At 44.5% G+C, this 20,057-nt stretch overlaps 1 protein-coding gene across 1 annotated transcript in view; it reads left to right on the top strand.

Annotated features, from left to right (window-relative positions):
• Positions 1-11,561: 11,561 nt before the first annotated feature.
• MAP2K1 (mitogen-activated protein kinase kinase 1) overlaps positions 11,562-20,057 on the top strand; it is a 78,914-nt gene continuing 70,418 nt past the window's right edge. The window contains exon 1 of the mRNA XM_045449355.1: positions 11,562-12,118. Coding sequence (XP_045305311.1) covers positions 12,039-12,118 — 80 coding nt within the window. The 5' untranslated portion in view covers positions 11,562-12,038. The remainder of the gene's footprint in view (positions 12,119-20,057) is intronic.

Here is a 20,057-nt window from a genome sequence, read left to right as displayed (position 1 = left end):
GGGCTCGAACTCACGGACTGCGAGATCGTGACCTGACTGAAGTCGGACGCTTAACCGACTGCGCCACCCAGGCACGCCATCTATTCCTTCTTTAAATAGGTCGTTGGCCACCCCTCGGGCCTAGGGGAGTCTACACCTGGATGCGGTGCATCTGGGAGCAAGCTCTGCACTATTTGGACTTGGAATTTGGGAGTCTTGGCTGACCAGAGAATGGTCTAGAAAGTGGTGGGGCACAGGCATGACCCCTTGGTCCTGTGGTCTCCTCACAATGAGAGAAAGGGTGTGGCCAGACAAGGGCCAGAGTGGAACCTCTGAAGCTCAGGGCCAGAGCAGGACTTAGTTCTTGTGACATTTTGGATGTGGGTGATGCTGGAAAGGGAGGAGTCAAGATGGTTCCAGTGGAGGGAGGGAGTGGAATCAAGCGCTTCAGTTTAGACGTTTTGAGTTTGAGATGCACCTTGATAACATCCACGTAGAAATCCCAAGGAGGCAGTTGGCTCTGTCTGAAAGCCAGGAGGAGAAGTCTGGTCTAGCAGTAAGAAAATTGGGGCTCATCAACATATAGATGGTAGAGGTTACATACAAGAAAGAGACTGCATCTGGGGCGCTATCAACTAATAGATGCTCACCAACAAAATCTGGAAATACCGAAAAAGATAAAATAACAAATCAAATAATCACAACCATACATTTACCTCCTAAAAATAAACACCGTGAACATGTTAAGATACTTCCTTTGTCTTTTCTCTCTCAATCTCTCTTTGTGTCATACGTGATCATACTATGTTTTATTTTATCTCTAAGTTTATTGATTTTTGAGGAAGAGAGAGCCTCGGTGTGTGCACGTGAGCAGGGGAGGGGCAGAGAGAAGAGGAGAGAAAGAATCCCAAGCAGGCTCCACGCTGTCAGCATGGAGCCTGACTTGGGGCTGTACCTCAGGAACCATGAGATCATTACCTGGGCTGAAATCAACAGTTGGATGCTTAACTGACGGAGCCATCCAGGCGCCCCGATAGTGTATTTTAATAATAAACTGGTCATAGGGTGCCCGAGTGGCTCAGTCTGTTAGGTCCGACGTTGGCTCTGGTCATGATCTCACAAGTTCTCGAGTTAGAGCCCTCCGTTGCACACTGTGCTGACAGAGTAGAGCCCCCTTGAGATGCTCTGTCTCCCTCTCTCTGTCCCTCCCCTGCACTGTCTCTCCCTCTCTCTCAAAAATGAATTTTATTTATTTATTTATTTATTTACTTATGTGTTTTTAAAGTTTTTTTAAGCTTATTTTTTTATGTTTGTTTATTTATTTATGTGTTTTGAGAGAGAGAGCGAGAGAGAGAGAGAGAGAGAGAATATCTCTTTGCACTGATAGTACAGAGACTGATGTGAGACTTAACAACCGCGAGATCGGGACCTGAGCTGAAGTCAGACACTTAACCTACTAAGCCACCTAGGTGCCCCATGAATAAGCATTTAAAAAAAAAAAAAATAAGTAAACTAATGTAATGAATTTCATCATGCAGATACATCATAAAATTCTCTAGTTTTGGAGGTTAATTTTAAAGATAATACAATTTAATAGTTTTTAACACAGGGAAATCCAAAGAAGGATACCAAAAATTGTCCATAAGCTTCCCCTCTGGGAAATACCTGTGGATGTTTTTGAAGAAAAGAAAGTAGTATATTTACATGGACAGAAAAATCAAACAATACAAAAAAGGTACAAAATAAAAGGGAAAGTTTTTCTTCCCATTCAGCAAGTCTTTCTTTTTAAAGGTAATTCCTATTGAGGTACCTGGCTGGCTCAGTTGGTGGAGCCTGTGACTCTTGATCTCAAGGTTGTGAGGTTAAGCCCCATGTTGGGGGTAGAGATTACTTAAAAATAAAATCTTAAAAAAATAATAAAGGTAATTACTCTTAAAATTTTTTTTATAGTTTTGGGGAGCCTGGGTGGCTCAGTCGGTTGAGTGTCTGACTTTGGCTCAGGTCGTGAGTTGAGCGTCTGACTTTGGCTCAGGTCATGAGTTGAGCATCTGACTTTGGCTCAAGTCATAATCTCACAGTTCACGAGTTCAAGCCCTGCATGGGGCTCGCTGCTGTCAGCGCAGAGACCACTACAGATCTTCTGTTCATCCCCCTGCTTGCGTTCTCACTCTCAAAAATAAATATGGTTTTTTCCAAGAAAAAAAAATTGCATTCAATAAAAGAGAGCAAACGAGTTGAGTATAAAAGAATAATTAATTTCTGTCTACATTCTGTTATTATAAGTAATGGTGAAACAAACATCCTTTGAATATAAATCTTTGTGCACATCTCTGCTAACTTCCATCAAATAAATTCCTAAATTTGCACTGTATGCATGATGGACTTTATGTGAAATTGCTTCTTCTTCTTCTTTTTTTTTTTAACAGTTATAGGAGTGCCTGGGTGACTCAGTCAGTTGATTGTCGACTCTTTTTTTTTTTTAATTTTTTTTTTTAACGTTTATTTACTTTTGAGACAGGGAGAGACAGAGCATGAATGGGGGAGGGTCAGAGAGAGAGAGGGAGACACAGAATCTGAAACAGGCTCTAGGCTCTGAGCTGTCAGCACAGAGCCCGACGCGGGGCTCGAACTCACGAACAGTGAGATCATGACCTGAGCCGAAGTCGGACGCTTAACCGACTGAGCCACCCAGGCACCCCTGTCGACTCTTGATTTTGGCTCAGGTCATGGTCCCAGGGTCAGGGGGTCGAGCCCCATGTGGGGCAACTCAGTCTGCTTAAGATTCTCCTCTCTTCTGCTCTGCCTGTCTCCCCTGCTCTCATGTTCTTTCTCTCTACAAAAAAAAAAAAAAGTTTTGAAAATGGGGTGCCCAGGTGGCTCAGTCGGTTAAGCATCCGACTCTTGATTTCGGCTCAGGTCATGGTCCCAGGGTCGTGGGATCAAGCCCTACATTGAGCCATGCTGAGTGTGGGGCCTGCTTGAGATTCTCTCTCTCTGTCTTTCTCTCCCTCTGTTCCTCTCCCCAACTCTTGTATGCTCTCTCTCTCTCTCTCTCAAATTAAAAAAAGAAAACAGTTATAAACTAAGTTTAAATGATATCCAGATTTGTCAGTTTCTAAGTTTGGCCCCAAATTCACAGAACTTAGAAAAAGTGTAGTTCTATCCAAATATACTGAACTTATGCCAAATATGATTTGGCATCACTTAAAATTGAAGATAAATATCAAAATTAGAGAAAAAAGTAGAGAAATGAAAAATAATCGCAAGTTATTATTTATGGCACCACCAAGATCTTTAATGTCATTTTCATTGGAGATGCTTGCATATATCACAGCCAGGAGCACCTGGCTGGCTCAGTCTGCAGAGCATGTGACTCTTGATCTTGGGGTCATGGTTTCAAGCCTCATGTTGGGTGTGGAGCCTACATTAAAGAAAGAAAGAAAGAAAGAAAGAAAGAAAGAGAGAAAGAGAGAAAGAGAGAAAGAAAAGAAAATATCACAGCTAAACAAACTTACCTGATGGGTTTTTTTAAGGCTTTTATTTATAAGTGATCTCTACACCCAACGTGGGGCTCGAACTCACAACCCCGGGATCAAGAGTTACACACTCCATTGACTGAGCTAGTCAAGCACCCCATCCTCATTACTGTTTTTTTTTTTTTAACGTTTTATTTACTTTTGAGAGTGAGAGAGCAAGGGTGGGAGGGAGAGAGAGAGGGGAACAGAAGATCTGAAGCAGGCTCTGCACTGACAGAGGAGCAGAGAGAGAGAGGGACAGGACTCGAATTCACAAACTGTGAGATCATGACCTGAGCTGATGTCTGACGTTCAACTGACGGAGCTACCCAGGCGCTCCCCCATCCTGATTAAACCAAGCAAATTTGGGGGTGTCTGGTTGGCTCAGTGGGTAGAGCATACATTCTGGATCTCAGGATCTTGAGTTCAAGCCCCATAGTGGGCTTAGAGCTTACTTAAAAACAAAAACAAAACAAAAAACTAATTTTACTTGTCTGCTATTTGGGAAGATATCAAGACAGACTGATTGACCAACTGATTGTCTGACTGACTGACTGATTTATGTATGTATGTATGTATGTATGTATGTAATCTCTATACCCAAACTGGGGCTCTAACTCAGGATCTTGAGATCAAGGGTCACATGCTCCTCTGACTGAACAGCCAGGCATTCAAGATACCAAGACTCTTTAAAAGATCATTGACCTGGGAATCAGGAGGTATGTCCCTGTTCTACCACTAACGAGGTATAAGGTCTTGTAGGATGCCACTGAACATTTTGAGGCTGCATTCCCATTTATAGTATGGGGTGATTGAACACCTTGACTATTATAGTGCAGCCCTAAAATTCTAAAATAACTCTGTATCCCATTCTCTATATGCAGAATCCCCATATCACAGGCCAATCTAGGATCCCATGCTCCACCAATAGATAAAGGTCTATCTGTTCAGAGGAAGCCCACAAAGGAGCAAGGATCAACAGCCATTTGGTTTAGTGGTAATTATGATGACACTACAATGCTATCATTATAACGATAATACTTTATATTTTATGAGACTGTACAATTAAAACAATCTGGCACATTGCAGAGATTCCTTGCTCCTTGGGAATACATAAAACTGCAGAACACGTTGATGTATCAATAATTATAGCTTAAAATATCGTAAAATATACATAAACCCAGGACTATGTGTCATGCACAGTTCGTTGTTGGAGATGAAACTCTTTTCAGGCATACTCTCAGCTCTCTATAAGCTGACCTGGCCCTCGAGAAAGAGTGTGAATTATAAAAAGATTGCCAGTCAGCTGTTAGGGTGGGTCGGCCTGTGGAGGCCCTATATGCTCTTGTCATAGCTCTCAGATCACTGTAGATCAAATGGTTGCTCTCATTTTAAATTTCCTGCTTCTAATCTTTGCAAAGCACTTGGCGGGAACAGGGTGATACAGGGGTTTTCGGCTGAGTAGAAGAAAGCATGAAAAAAAGGAAAAAAAAAAAAAAAGATCAACGATGACAAGCATTCAGATGAATGTCCTAGGGGAGAGATTTGTTTATTCTCAGACCAGATTTGAGAACAAGAATATCCGGGATCCTGGATTGTGATTCTAAAGGAAGTAGAGACTTCCTTTTCCACAGCTGCACTGTAGGAAGCTGGTGTGTCCCAAGTATATCTTCTTTCACTATGCTACCCAGAGGTGAAAAGCCAAGTACCCCGTCTCTCTCAGATGCCAAGCTGGGGTGAGGTCCCTACCCCCACACCCCTCCAAAAAAAAGGTGCCAGATCTGACATCCTGTCTGGCTGAAGCCACATCCTTAGAGAGCAATTGCATTACATCATTCCTCACCTTGTTGAGGCCTCTTTTCCTTTAAAATGAAGGGCAAGTGACCATTAAAAGTGGTTCCCAAAATAACCCAGTGGTTTCATTGCATTTGGAATGTTTGACAACCAGCGTTGAGGAAGCGGATGTACCTCCTCTGAAGGGGGTGGGGAGGGTAGTGTTACCCTTCACACTGTGACCCTTCCCTCAGTTACTCGTTGGGAACAGCTGCCAAACTCACAGAAGCTTAAAAATCTAGGCAATGGATTATATTTCTTAGGTATTTATTTAAACCACTTAAAAATTAGCCCCACCTTAGACAAATGAATTACAGGCCAACAAAGTTAATGCTAGTGAAAGCATTTAATAAAGAACCAGAGTTCTCTTGACTAGAGAGTAGGAAACTGTAGCATTAAAAAGAGAAAATAAATAAAATAAAATAAAATAAAACAAGTAAGAAAAAAAGTGTAGCCTGGAGTTTGTTCATATAGAATAACTTCTATGTGCAATACCTTGGCATTTTTTATTTTGAATCTCCCAACTGACTTTTTCCTAATAAGAGAATAAAAAATCTTAATTTGTGAGAAGCAAATATGGACTTGCCTCTAAAATATAGCTCATAAATTGATAAAGTTCATTGATCCTATAATATCAACCTAATGTGAGTATGGCTAAGATAAATACAAGCCTCCATAATGTAAACAGAAGCTATCATTGGGTAGTGTTATCATCAATAGTTTTTAATTTCCTTTTTATACTTTCTTAGTTTTTTTTCCCCACATACTGAACTGTAATTAGTTATATAGTTTTTTATTTCAAAAATTTTTTTAGTTGTACATTTTTTTTTTTAAAAACCCACACAACTTGAGGGGCGCCTGGGTGGCTCAGTCAGTTAAGTGTCTGACTCTTGTCTTCAGCTGAGGTCATGATCTCACCGTTTGTGAGTTCAAGCCCCGCATCGGGCTCTGTGCTGATGGTGCAGAGCCTGCTTGGGATTCTCTGTCTCCCTTGCTCTCTGTCCCTCCCCCGCCTGCTCCATCGCTCTTTCAAAAGAAATAAAAATAAACTAAAAGAAATTAAAATGAAAAAAAAAAATAAAAACCCACACAATTTGAAACAAAAAACAAAATGCTCAGGAGACATAGTATTTTATTGTGAGAAAGCCCTTATTACCCTTTCAATCTAAAAAGCAAAACAGAACAAATAAAAACACATTTTGGTCAGTCTGCCCTATTTTCTAAGAAAAAATCTTTTCTTATGATTTCTTTTTTTAATCCCAGCTTTATTGATATATAATTGACACGGAATATTGTATAATTTAAGGTGTACAACTGTCGAGTTGATACATTTATATATTGCAAAATGATTACCACCATAACATTAGATAACACCTTCATTCTGTCACATAATTACCATTTCTTTTCTGTTATGAGAATATTTAAGATTTACTGTCTTAGCAACATTCAAGTATATAATACAGTATTATTAGCTATAATCACCATGCTCTACATTATATCCCCAGAACTTGTTATTCTTCTTTTTTTTTTTTTTTAACGTTTATTTATTTTTGAGACAGAGAGAGACAGAGCATGAACAGGGGAGGGGCAGAGAGAGAGAGGGAGACATAGAATCTGAAACAGGCTCCAGGCTCTGAGCTGTCAGCACAGAGCCCAACGCGGGGCTCGAACTCACGGACCGTGAGCCAAAGTCGGACTCTTAACCGGCCAAGCCACCCAGGCGCCCCCAGAACTTGTTATTCTTATAAATGGTAGTTTATACCTTTCACCAATATCTCCCCATTTCACCCCCACCCCCACCCCAGTCTCTAGTAACCACCTTTTCACTCTCTTTTTCCCTGAGTTTGGCTTTTTAAAGATTCCACTTAAGAGGTATCATCTCTCACTTAGCATGAGAGATGCCCTCACAGTCCTTCCATGTTGTTGTAAATATCAGGATTTCTTTCTTCTTGTAGCTGAATAATATTCCGCTGTGTAAAAATACCACATCTTCTTTATCCATTCATCCATTGACAAACACTTAGGTTATTTCCGTATCTTGGCTATTGTGAATAGTACTGCAATGAACATGGGAGTGCAGATATCTTCTTGAGATCCTGATCTCAATTCCTTTGGATAAATACCCAGAAGTGAGATTGCTGGACTGTATGGTAATGTTATTTCTATGTATGTATGTATGTATGTATTTTTTAGGAACCTTCATACTGTTTTCCATTCTGGCTATATCAATTTGCATTCCCACCAACAGTGAACAAGGGTTCCCTTTTCTCCACACCCTGCCAACACTTGTTATCACCTTTCTTTTTGATGATAGCCTTCTAACAATATCGCATTGTAGTTTTGATTTGCATTTCCCAGATGATTCACAATGTTGAGGGAATTTCTTTTTAAAAAAATTTTTTTTAACGTTTATTTATTTTTGAGACAGAGAGAGAGCATGAACAGGGGAGGGTCAGAGAGAGAGGGAGACACAGAATCTGAAACAGGCTCCAGGCTCTGAGCCGTCAGCACAGAGCCCGACGCGTGGCTCGAACTCACAGACTGTGAGATCATGACCTGAGCCAAAGTTGGAGGCTCAACCGACTGAGCCACCCAGGCACTCATGTTGAGTGAGTTTCTTTTTCTTTACTCTTGTAATTGTTTTATTGAAGGGTAACATACATCCAGAAAAGTACATAAATCATAAATGGAATACACCTGTACAACCTATACCTGGATCAAGAAAGCAAACATTACTAGCACCTAAAAAGCCCCCTTTAACTTACCAGCATATTATTCCACTCCTCAGGGATAATCACTGTCTCAGCGTCTAACACCATAGATTAGGTTTGCCCATATATATATATTAGTATTACATTTTATGTCTAGCTTCTTCTACTCAACAGGGTATTTTTGAGATCATTCATATTGTTCCAAGTAATTGTAGTCAATTTTCACCAAGCTATAGAACATTTCATTGTAGGAATTTACCACAATTTGTTTATTTATGGTTGATGAACATTTGGGTTGTTCCGTGATAACTGTTACAAATAGCGTTGTTATGAACATTCCTGTAAATACTTTCTTTTTTTTTTAAGCTAATTTATTTGTCGAGAGAGTGAGAGAGAGAAAGAGAGAGAGAACAGGGGAGGGGCAAAGAGAGAGGGAGAGAGAGAATCCCAAGCAGTCCCCATGCTGTTAGCACAGAGTCCGACGAGGAAGTGAATTCCACAAACTGTGAGATCATGACCTGAGCCAAAATCAGGAGTCAGGCCCTTAACTGACTGAGCCACCCAGGTGCCCCAAATTTGTGTTGCATTGTACATATGCAGTATAATTGTCTTTTCTTTTTTGATCCTTCTTGAAGGCCAAAAGTAATTAACTCTAACAGAGTCCAATTTATCATATTTTCCCTTTATGATTGGTTTTTTTGTGCCTTATTTCTTTTTTTTATTTTTTTTATTTTTTTTGTTTCAACGTTTATTTATTTTTGGGACAGAGAGAGACAGAGCATGAACGGGGGAGGGGCAGAGAGAGAGGGAGACACAGAATCAGAAACAGGCTCCAGGCTCTGAGGCATCAGCCCAGAGCCCGACGCGGGGCTCGAACTCACGGACCACGAGATCGTGACCTGGCTGAAGTCGGACGCTTAACCGACTGCGCCACCCAGGCGCCCCTTTTTGTGCCTTATTTAAGAAATCTTTGCCTAGGAGCACCTGGCTGGCTCAGTTGGTAGAATATGTGACTCTTGATCTCAGGGTCATGAGTTCAAGCCCCACCTTGGGCTCCATGAGCATGGAGGCTACTTAAAAGCAAGGAAACAAACAAACAAAAACAAAATTAAAGTGTACAACTCAGGGGGCACCTGGCTGGTTCAGTCAGTTGAGCTTCTGACTCTTGATTTCCTCACGTCATGATCTCAGAATCATGAGGTTGAGCCCTGTGTTGGGCTCTGTGCTGAATGTGGAGCCTGCTTAAAATTCTGTCTGTCTGTCTCTCTCTCTCTCTCTGTGTCTCTCTCTCTCTCCTTCTGTCCCTCTCCCCCAACTCTAAAATTAAAAAAGTGTACAATTCAATGGTTTAAATAAATTCACAGAGATGTGTAACCATCACCACTGTCAGTTTGAGGACATTGTCATCACCTCAGAAAGAAGCCTTACGCCTTTAACGTTCTGCAGTCCCCAGTTCACCTGCCCCACCAAGCCCTAAACAAACACTAATCTACTTACTGTTTCTATAGATTTACCTATTCTGGACATTTCATATAAATGGGATCATACAATATGTAGTCTTTCATGACCGACTTCTTTCACTTAGCATAATGTTTTCGAAGTCATTCATGCTGTAGCATGGATCAGCACTTCATTCTTCTTCGTGGCTGAGTACTATTCCATTGTATGGGTATGTCACATTTTGTTTATCCATTCATGAGTTCATGGACATCTGGGTTGCTTCCGCTCTTCGGCTGTTATGAATAATGCTTCCATAAGCATCTGTGTGTATGTTTTTGCATGGATATACATTTTTCATTTCTCTTGAGTATATAGTTAGGGGTGGAATTTCTGGGTCATATGGTAACTGTATTTAAGTGTTTGAGGGAACTGCCAGACTATTTCCCAAAGTGTCTGCACTAGTTTACGTTCTCATTTTAATGTTAAAAAATTTTAAATGCTCGGGGCGCCTGGGTGGCTCAGTCAGTTGAGCGTTGGATTTTGGCTCAGGTCATGGTCTCACAGTTCATGGGTTGGAGCCCCGCGTTGAGCTCTGTGCTGACAGCTCAGAGCCTGGAGCCTGCTTCGGATTCTGTCTCTCTCTTTCTCTCTCTCTCTCCCTCCTCTGCTCACTCTCTGTCTCTGTCTCTTTCTCAAAAATAAAAACATTCAAAAATAAAAAGAATTTAAATATTCTTAATTAAGTTATAGCCATAATAAAAATTCAAACACTATAAAGGGCTACAAAATGAAAGGAAACCTTACTGCAGACAGCTGGGTGGCTGACACGCTTCTCTTGGAGCACTGGGTGCGGACGTTTACTTTGTTCTGCACAGTACAAATTCCTTTAGGGTGGAATAGGAAGGCTGAAGGGGAAGAGAAGGACTGAATTTACATTTTGATTATTTATTTATTTTTATTTTTTCCCCACTCTCTGCCTCCCTGAATCCACATTTTTAATAATAGGTATTTTGCCTCCTAAAAAAAAAAAAAAGGTATTGTGCCTCCTTTATTAAGTTTCATAGAACTGGTTTACAGGATTTAATTGATTTAAAGGATTAAAATTTTTTTTAATGTTTATTTTTCAACGTTTATTTATTTTTGGGACAGAGAGAGACAGAGCGTGAACGGGGGAGGGGCAGAGAGAGAGGGAGACACAGAATCGGAAACAGGCTCCAGGCTCTGAGCCATCAGCCCAGAGCCCGACGCGGGGCTCGAACTCACGGACGGTGAGATCGTGACCTGGCTGAAGTCGGACGCTTAACCGACTGCGCCACCCAGGCGCCCCTTTTAATGTTTATTTTTGAGAGAGAGAGAGAGAGAGAAAGAGAGAGGGAGACACAGAGTATGAAGCAGGCTCCAGGCTCTGAGCTGCCAGCACAGAGTCCTAGGCAGGACTGGAACTGATAGACGGGGGGATCATGACCTGGGCTGAAGTCAGATGCTTAACCGACTGAGCCACCCAGGTGCCCCTAAAGGATTTTTTTAAAGGGAGGGGCATTCAAGACTTCAAAAAACTACCAATCTGCTCCAAAAACAGTTGCCCCTATTACAATCTCATCAGTATTGAGTACCCACCTCTCTGCACCCTCATAAGTAGTTGAGTAGTGCGTATTACAATTTTATATAAATCTATGTATCTGTCAGTTTGTTTGACGCAAGGAGTCTCCTGGCAAGTTTTCTATTCCCCCACGCTTTCTCTCCTGTAGAAATGAGAAGATATCTTTTTCCGTATTCACGTTATTATTTCACCTCTTTCAATGTGACCCGGCCCCAGGGGGGCGCTCCAGTCGAGGAGACCGCCTCGAACAGGGCCTGGTGAAGCCCACCTGGCTGTTAGCTGCAGGACACGGGACCCACGACCCCCTTTCCCAGTGGTTCTACCTAAGGGCCGCGGGGCAGCAGAGGGCGCTGTGGAGCCAGAGCCGGACTCCGCCCCCAGGGCAGTGCGCCGCGCCCCCGTGACGTATTTCCGCGTCATCTGCCGCCGAGGCGTGCTTCCATTGGCTGTCGGCGCGGCAAAAGGGGCGGAGCCGAGTGGGTGTGTGGGAAACGCAGCAGTCCGGGTGGAGGGGCGAGGCTTCCCCCTTCCCCGCCCCTCCTCCGCCCTCCATTCCCTCCCTGGGACGGCTGCGCGGAGCGGCGGGGAGGGCGCCGGCGGCGGCTGTACTTTCCAGGCTGAAGCTGGAGCAGGGCTGTGGCGGTGTCTATCGAACCCTAGGGACCGGTTGACTGAGGAAAAGAGGGAGGGAATCCCGCGCTGCCGAGCTGCGCCGCCTGGGAAGCCCTTCGATTCCTTGCGCGCCAAGCCGAGCCCCGGGCGAGTGGGGCGGGGGTCCCCCGAGACCGCCAGCGGCCCCTCGGCGCAGAAGGGACCACGCGGGGCGCGCCCCCCGAAGGCTGCCCCCGGGCCCGTGGCCCCGACTTGGCCCTGCGCGGCGGGCGTGGGGCAGTTCAGAGGGAGGAAGCAAGAGAGGGGCCGCCCTCCCCTCGGAGTTAGAAGCGCCTTCCCGGGTCCAGAATGCCCAAGAAGAAGCCGACGCCCATCCAGCTGAACCCGGCCCCCGACGGCTCCGCGGTTAACGGGACCAGCTCGGCGGAGTAAGTCTGGGGTGGGCGGTGAGCGCCGGGCCTGGCTGCGGAGGCCCCTGCTGGGGTATAGGAGCCGAGTCGGGTGTGCGCGGCGCGCGGGGCTCAGCTTGGGTTCGTCACGTACGTCTCGGGCTGGCAGGGGCGCGGAACTCCTGGCTGCCGAGGTATCGGTGACTAAGCAGAGATTGTGTTCCTGACTCAGACCAGTCGGTGGACCCATGGTGTCCCGATTTTCCTCCTCCGTCGACCCTTGCAGTCATCATTGGTCCCTGGCCATTCACTTTCTCTCCCTCCCCACCCCCCCACCCCACAAGATGAAAACTGCCTGCTCCCCCACCCCTCCCCGGCTGTTTTCCCCAGATCCTAGTCTGTACAGGGGAGAAGGGAGCAGATGTCCTGGAAAGAATTAAGAACGCTTCTGTGTCTTTGAGGCCGGCTTAGGGTATGAAGTGTGGAGTTGGGACTGGTGAGCAGTGTCCTCACCTTTGTGCGTGACACCTGTGGGCCTGGAGTGCCTCGTTGCGGCTGCTCGCTGGCTAGCAGGGGCGTGGGCGCACCAATATCCCCGTGGCTTTCCCCTGGCCGACTTCAGGGGCTGCGGGTCCTTGGCCTTCTTCCTGGAAACTATTTTGTCTCCAAGGGTGCTGCTTTCTTCTTCTTCAGCTGCTTCATTCATTCATTCATTCATTCATTCAGAAATGCTCCGCACTAGTGTCTCTTCTAGCTTTCCGTACTTTACCATGAGCCCTAAACTCCTGACCTGAGACAGGAACACTCAAAGCCAGGAAAACCATACACAAGGTGCTCCATCCTGCGGCTTCCAGTATGCTCGCAAGCCAGCGCTTTATCTCATTAAACAATGATGAGGTTGTGCCATTGGGTGTTTCTGAATTGCCACAACTCGTGTTGCGTCCTGAGTGAGGGACAAGACTGAGGGAGAGAGATCGGACTAGCTGGAGAATTAACCGGAAAATATTTGGTTGTTAATCTTTTATTTGCACACTGGAGATGCATGGAAGCTAGCTGATGAAATGGTGGAGTAGGCTTGAACCTTCTGCCCTTTGGTGATTTCTATAACCTTCCTTTCTCTCTTGAGATTTTAATAGCCTGGGGACCTTCTGGGTTCGTGGCTCTGTCCATCTCTTTCATGATCACAAGGCCAGTGGTGGACCTGTCATGTGAACTGAGCCAGGTTCCTCAGACCTGCTCCCAGCAGACCCCCTTCAGTACAGTACTGTAATGTTGGGGCTCCTGGGTGGCTTAGTCGGTTAAGCGTCCTACTCTTGATTTTAGCTCAGATCATGATCCCAGGGTCATGGGTTGGAGCCCCGCCCTGGGCTCCGCACTGAGCATGGAGCCTGCTTAAGATATTCTGTCTCCCCCTCTCTCTCTCTCCCTGCCCCCCACCCTCCACGTATGCCCCTCCCCCGCTGGTGCTTTCTCAAAAAAAAAAAAAAAACAAAAAAAAACCCTGAAGTGTCTATTTTGCATAATAGTGACTTGTAGAGGTCACATTCTTTGTAGGCATTTATTCAGACTTACTGCACAGGATTTTATCCCCTTCAAACAAACTGAAAGTGCCCCAGCACAGGGCAGGGCAAGTTTTGACCACAGTGGCTGGTTGAATGTTGTGGCCTGACCATCCTGCTCCTATTTGATTTGGAGGTGGGTACTGAGTGGAAGTACCTGTTGTCATTCTGTTGTTAATTGTGACACCACAACTGTATTTTTGCCAAGCGGAGGAATCTCATTAAAAGAAAATACAAGGAGGAAAAGAATAAACTACCCTGGAGTTGGTGGCAGAAAAATTTGGTGGGACTGGGAGATTCTCAGCAGTGGTTAAGAGGTTGGACTCTGGAGTCAGTCTAAGGTTGAAGCCTTGGCCCTGTTATTCTGTGGTTTTGTGACCTGGGGCTGGTCTCTCAGTCTCCCGAAGGCTTAGTTTTAGTTTTCTCACCTGCAGAAAATGGAGCCAATTGATAGAACCCACCTATGGTCTTTGTGAAGATCCAGGGAGCTAATAATACATAGTAAACCTTCCATAAATGTTAGCTGCTGCTGGTGTCTTCCTTACTGGGTAATGTTGAGAAAGCTGAAGGAAACTAGAAGGTAATTCCCGTTTGTGGTGGTGGGTATGTATGTTAAGGTGCCTTTGCTTCTGGATAAAGGACTCTCCCAGCGATCGCTTAGGTTTTTGTACCATCTGCACGTACCTCCATGACTCATTGCTGTGTTACAATAGGAGGCATCTCTGTGTAGGCTGCCTGAGACAAACAGGGACTATTGCCCTACGCTTCCTGGCACGAATGGGAGGAAAGCTGTACGCACCTTCAGCTTTCACCTTTAAGAGTATTTCTCAAGCAAGGCTGCTGTTCTCGTGATTTCTGTGATTAGACCGGGGCAAAGTTCGGAACGTGGTCCTGTCCAGTGACATTAAGGATCTCTTGGTAACTGGCAAGGTTGCTTCTCCTCTGTGGTTGCTTGGCACTTTGGGCTTTACCTCTAACTTAGCACTTAAAGCATTCAGACAGAGCTGGGTTACGTGGGACCTGAAGTTTATGCAAGTTGTGGGGGTCCTTGAAGAAAAAGAGGGCACAAATACCTCTTTTGCGAGTTTTGCAGAAATGTCTGAGCATATTGCAAGGGAGCTAAGTGTTAGCATGAAATAAATTGGAAATAAGATCATATTATTCCCGTTTAAAATGGTTTCCTGGTTCCATTGCAGTTAGAATGAAATCCAGACTCCTATCGGGCTGTGAGACCAAGTGATTTGCCCACTGGGGCCCCCCACCCCCATCTCTTCGACCACATTTCCTGCCGCTCCTTTCTTCCATTCTGCTAGTCTTTCACTTCCTCCTTGGGATGGTCTGTGTTCCCTCCAGGCCCTTGCACATGCTGCTCCCTTTGCCTAGAATGAATCATCTCTTCCTCTGCCCATGCTAGGAAGGAAGCAATCATCATCTCTGCTCAGTGTCATTTCCTCAGAGGTGTTCACAGACCACCTAATCTCTAAAGGAGGTCACTTTCCCATGTTCGCCAGATTTTTTTTTTTTTAAGACAGGGCACTTAAAAGAGTGCCTGTCTTTTTTTTCTTTTCTTTCTTCTTCTCCTCCTCCTCCTCCTCCTCCTACTCCTTCTCCTCCTTCTCCTTCTCCTTCTCCTTCTCCTTCTCCTTCTCCTTCTCCTTCTCCTTCTCCTTCTTTTTTTTTTTTAAGTAGCCTCCATGCCCATTGTGGGCCTCGAACCCAGGCCGGACCTCGAGAATGAGAGTTGCATACTCCATTGACTGAGCCTGCTAGTACCCATCACCTGATTTTTTTTTTTCTTTAAATGACATTTGTTCACTGTCTCTAACTTTTTTTTACTAGGATGTTTGAAAGATCTCTCTCTTCTGTACACCATAAACTATAAGGTTAGGGCAGCCTTTTTCGGATTCATTGCTCTGTAAGTAGTACATGGAATACGGTAGCTGGCACATATGAAGTGCCAAAATGTTTGAGTAAATCAGTGGGTGACTTAAATTTCTAATATTTGTACGATGTATTTAGCAAACCTTTTTATACTTTTCCGTTTTTTCTTTTGTGTTCCCCTTTGCAGTCATTTCCCCCTCTCCATTTCCTTTTCTTTCACAGGCACCCACTCACCCACTCTACGGTATTGAATGCATGGTCTTATAGTTCCATGTTTTGTTGGGTATGTGTACCTTTGGGAGGTAGATGGCATTGTTTTGTGTGTTTCTGTGCGTAGAGTGCTGAATGTGACTGTGTTGTTATTCAGCCTTAAAAAAAGGAGATCCTACAATTTGTGACAACGTGGATGTACCTGGAAGATGTTATATTAAATGAAGTAAGCCGGGGCACCTGGGTGGCTCAGTCGGCTGGGCATCTATTTTCAGCTCAGGTCATGATCTCACGGTTTGTGAGTTCGAGCCCCACGTCTGGCTCTGTACTGACAGCTTGGAGCCTGGAACCTGCTTCGGATTCTGTGTCTCCCTCTCTCTCTGCCCCTCCCCAACTTGTGCTCTGTCTCTCTGTGTCTCTCAAAAAATAAATAAATGTAAAAAAAAAATTTTTTTTAAATGAAATAAGCCAGACACAGAAAAAAAAATTACTGCATGATCTCACTTATGTGTGGGATCTAAAAAAAAATAGAAGCAGAGCAGAGAGATCAGGGATGGGGAGGTGGGGGTGTTGGTCAGAGGGTACAACGTTGCAGTTAAGGGGCGCCTGGGTGGCTGTCAGTTGAGCATCCGACTTGACTCTTGATTTGGGCTGGGGTCATGAGCCCAGGGTCTTGGGATGGAGCCTCACGTTAGAGATTGTCTCTGTCTTTCCTTGGCTCGTGTACTCACACTCTTTCTCTCTCTCTCTCAAAAAAAAAAAAAAAAAAAGGAAAAAGTTGCAGTTAACATAGTATGAATAAGTCTAAAGATCTAGTGTACAACATGGTGACTACAGTTAATAATACTGTATTGAATACCGGAAATTTGCTAGGATAGATTTCAAGTGCTGTCATGTGCACAAAAAATGGTAACTGTATAAGGAATATATTTGTTAATTAGCTTGACTGTAATCATCATTTGTCTATGTGTATCAAATCATCATGTTGTATACTCTAAGTATATTCAGATTTTATAAGAATTACTATTGTGCTGTAAATATGCCTCAGTTGGGATAGATTAGGTTACGCCGAGCTAACACACAACAAAATATCTTACAGTTTAACAAACTTGCAGGTCAGTGGGAGTCTCTGTTCACTGGCTTCCATTAGGGATCCAGGCTTATGGAGGCACCGTCTCTGAAATACGCTCACATGAGAAGGGCATTTTGTAAACCATGTTGTCTCCTAAAGTTTTTGTCCAGAAGTGACACATGTCACTTCTTCCATTTCCTTGGCCAAAGCAAGTCACATGGCCACGCTGGCCTTCAAAGGAAGGGGGGCTTCTGGGAAGGAGGAGAACCAGGAATATTTGAACAGAAACGGTGACCACCCCCAACTTTTGTTCCGGTTTGTCTTTACTTTTTTTTAACCGGATACCGTGTTTCTGACCTCTATTCATGATGCTACATGATACTATTGACTGTTCCTGTGCACATGCCACATTTTACTTCCCCTCCTCTGTTGATTCCTCTAGATTTAGACAACTTTGTTTTCAACCTCCGGCTGCATCAAACAGCGCGGTCACGACCATCCTTGTGCATGTCTCCTTTTGGACTCTCGTGAGAGTTTCCTGTGGAATGTACTCAGAAATGGCATTGCTCGGGGTACGTTGGGTCTCGTTCCATGATGAGGCACATCCTTAATCTCTTTCTTTGTTTCTTAAAGAACACTTTTCATTCATGACGAGAACACTGAGCCCCGAGAAGAAATCGCGGCACAGGGCATTTCCCCCAAACCTCACATTTTCACGCAAACCTTGATTTCACACGAGTCCTTTGTACTTCCCGACTTTTTTTTATTTTTTATTTTTTAATATTTTTTAATTTACATCCAAATTAGTTAGAATGTAGTGCAACAGTGATTTCAAGAGTAGATTCCTTAGTGCCCCTCATTTATCCCATCCCCCTCCCACAACCCTTCCTGTAACCCTCAGTTTGTTCTCCATATTTATGAGTCTCTTCTGTTTTGTCCCCCTCCCTGTTTTTATATTACTGTTTCCCTTCCCTTATGTTCATCTGTTTTGTCTCTCAAAGTCCTCATATGAGTCAAGTCATACGATTTTTGTCCCTCTCTGACTAAATTCATTTAGCATAATACCCTCCAATTCCATCCACGTAGTTGCAAATGGCAAGATTTCATTCTTTTTGATTGCCGAGTAATACTCCATTGTGTATATATACCACATCTTCTTTATCCATTCATCCCTCGATGGACATTTGGGCTCTTTCCATACTTTGGCTATTGTGGATAGTGCTTCTATAAACATGAGGGTGCATGTGTCCCTTTGAAACAGCACACCTGTATCCCGTGGATAAATGCCTAGTAGTGCAATTCTTGGGTCGTAGGGTAGTTGTATTTTAGTTTTTTGAGGAACCTCCATAGTGTTTTCCAGAGTGGCTGCACCAGCTTGCATTCCCAGTGACTTTTTTTTTTTTAAGTCTATTTATTTATTTTGAGAGAGAGAGCGTGTGAGCATGTGTAGGGGAGGGGCAGAGAGAGAGGAGAGAATCCCAAGCAGGCTTAGCACAGAGCCAGATGAGGGACTCAAACTCACGAACCGAACTGTGGGATCATGACCTGAGCCGAAATCAAGAGATGTGCTCTTAACTGATCAAGTCACCCCGGTGCTCCTGTACTCCCTGACTTTTAGTTTCCTTACCTGTCCAGTGGAGATGATAATGGCTTACAGAATCTTTACCTTAATGGCCTACAAAGGCCCCACCCAGTCAGGTCCTTGGCTTTCTTCCACTGCCCCCTCTACTCGTGCGCTCCAGCCCACTGTTCTCTGTGCTGTCCCACAGCGGGTTGGGCATAGTCTCAGGTCAGAGCTTTTGCATTTGCCATTCCATCTAACCTGGGATGCTCTTCTCCCCAAAATGTGCACTGGACGCTTCTTCTCATTTCCTTCAGATCTCTGTACAAATGTCTCTTCACAGAGGTCATCCGTGATCGCTCTGTCTATAGTACAGCACTCCCTGTCCTTCTCTACCCCTTTATGTTGCCCGGTTTTTCTTCAGAACACTTACGACTAACATCACACTGTGTGTCAAGTGTTTTTGCGCTCCCCTGCCTCACGAATACGTAAGCTTCACGAAGGTGGGGGCTTGGCTGTGTTCCTTGCTCAGTGAGGAGAATGTCGTCCGGTGTTCAGTAGCGACCTGGTGATGACACAGAGCATGCCTACCTCCCTTGAGGGAGTGTCGTGAAGATTACACAAGGTCGCACGTGTAATAGTGCCTTGAAGGCCATGAGGTGCTGAGCAAACAGGAGGCTGCATTGCTTGGCTTTGGTGGCATCCACAGATTTTGGCCTTTGAACTGTTTCACCGTAACTCTAAAACACTCAGACGTACTTAATTATTACTTATTGTTGCATTCAGGGCATAACTCATGGCATCAGCACTTCTGCCAGGTTTGGAAGGGACACACGTCCGTTAGAATGTGAAGGCCTTTCAGGGTGGGACGAAGACAGGCTGATGTGCTTTTCGGGGGTCTCTTAGGGCCTTTTCTGGGACTCATTTTGTAGTTGTGAACTTGGATGTGTCTACCGCTCTTAGGCCGCAGTAACTGATAACTGGTGCTGTCGTTTGAGAACTTCAGGTGAAGAGGAAGGCCAGCCAAAGCCTGTGTTCTTGGGAAGAACGCCCTCTGCTGTTGTTGCAGCAGATACAGAAAGGGCAAAAAGATTCATAAAGATGACTTCACCCATGGCCAGGAGATATGTGGGGCCCTTGTTTGGTCATGAACATTTAGAATATTCTCCTTTCGGGGCACCTGGGTGGCTCAGTCAGTTAGACGTCTGACTTCGGCTCAGGTCGTGATCTCATGGTCTGTGGGTTCGAGCTCCGCGTTGGTTTCTGTGTCGACAGCTTGGAGCTTGCAGCCTGCTGCTTCAGATTCATGTCTCCCTCTCTCTCTATCCCTCCCCTGCTTGTACTCTGTCTCTCTCTCAAAAATAAGTAAACATTAAAAAAATCTATTAAAAAAAAGAATATTCTACTTTCACTTCTGCATCTTTGCAAGAAAGGGAGAGGATACTTTAGTAGAGTAGCTGTTGGCCTTGCCTTAACCCATCTGGTTTGATTTTTCTCTTTCCCAGTTTCACCTGTTGTGATCCACACTGACCCCTTTACTGGCCTCCCTTTGCTCCAGCATACTGCTTCCTACCTCTGTCTGTTCTTCCTCGCATGGTTTCCTTTGTCTGGAATGCCTTCCTCCGCTTTCCTACATGATTTTATTTTATTTTTTTTTCTGTGTGTCACCACGCTTTAGCTTCTGTGAGGGCAGGG

Source organism: Leopardus geoffroyi, chromosome B3 (assembly GCF_018350155.1).
Source record: "Leopardus geoffroyi isolate Oge1 chromosome B3, O.geoffroyi_Oge1_pat1.0, whole genome shotgun sequence".
Taxonomy (NCBI): domain Eukaryota; kingdom Metazoa; phylum Chordata; class Mammalia; order Carnivora; family Felidae; genus Leopardus; species Leopardus geoffroyi.
The sequence above is the reverse complement of the archived record's forward strand: the minus strand, read 5'-3'. Positions and strand labels throughout refer to the sequence as shown.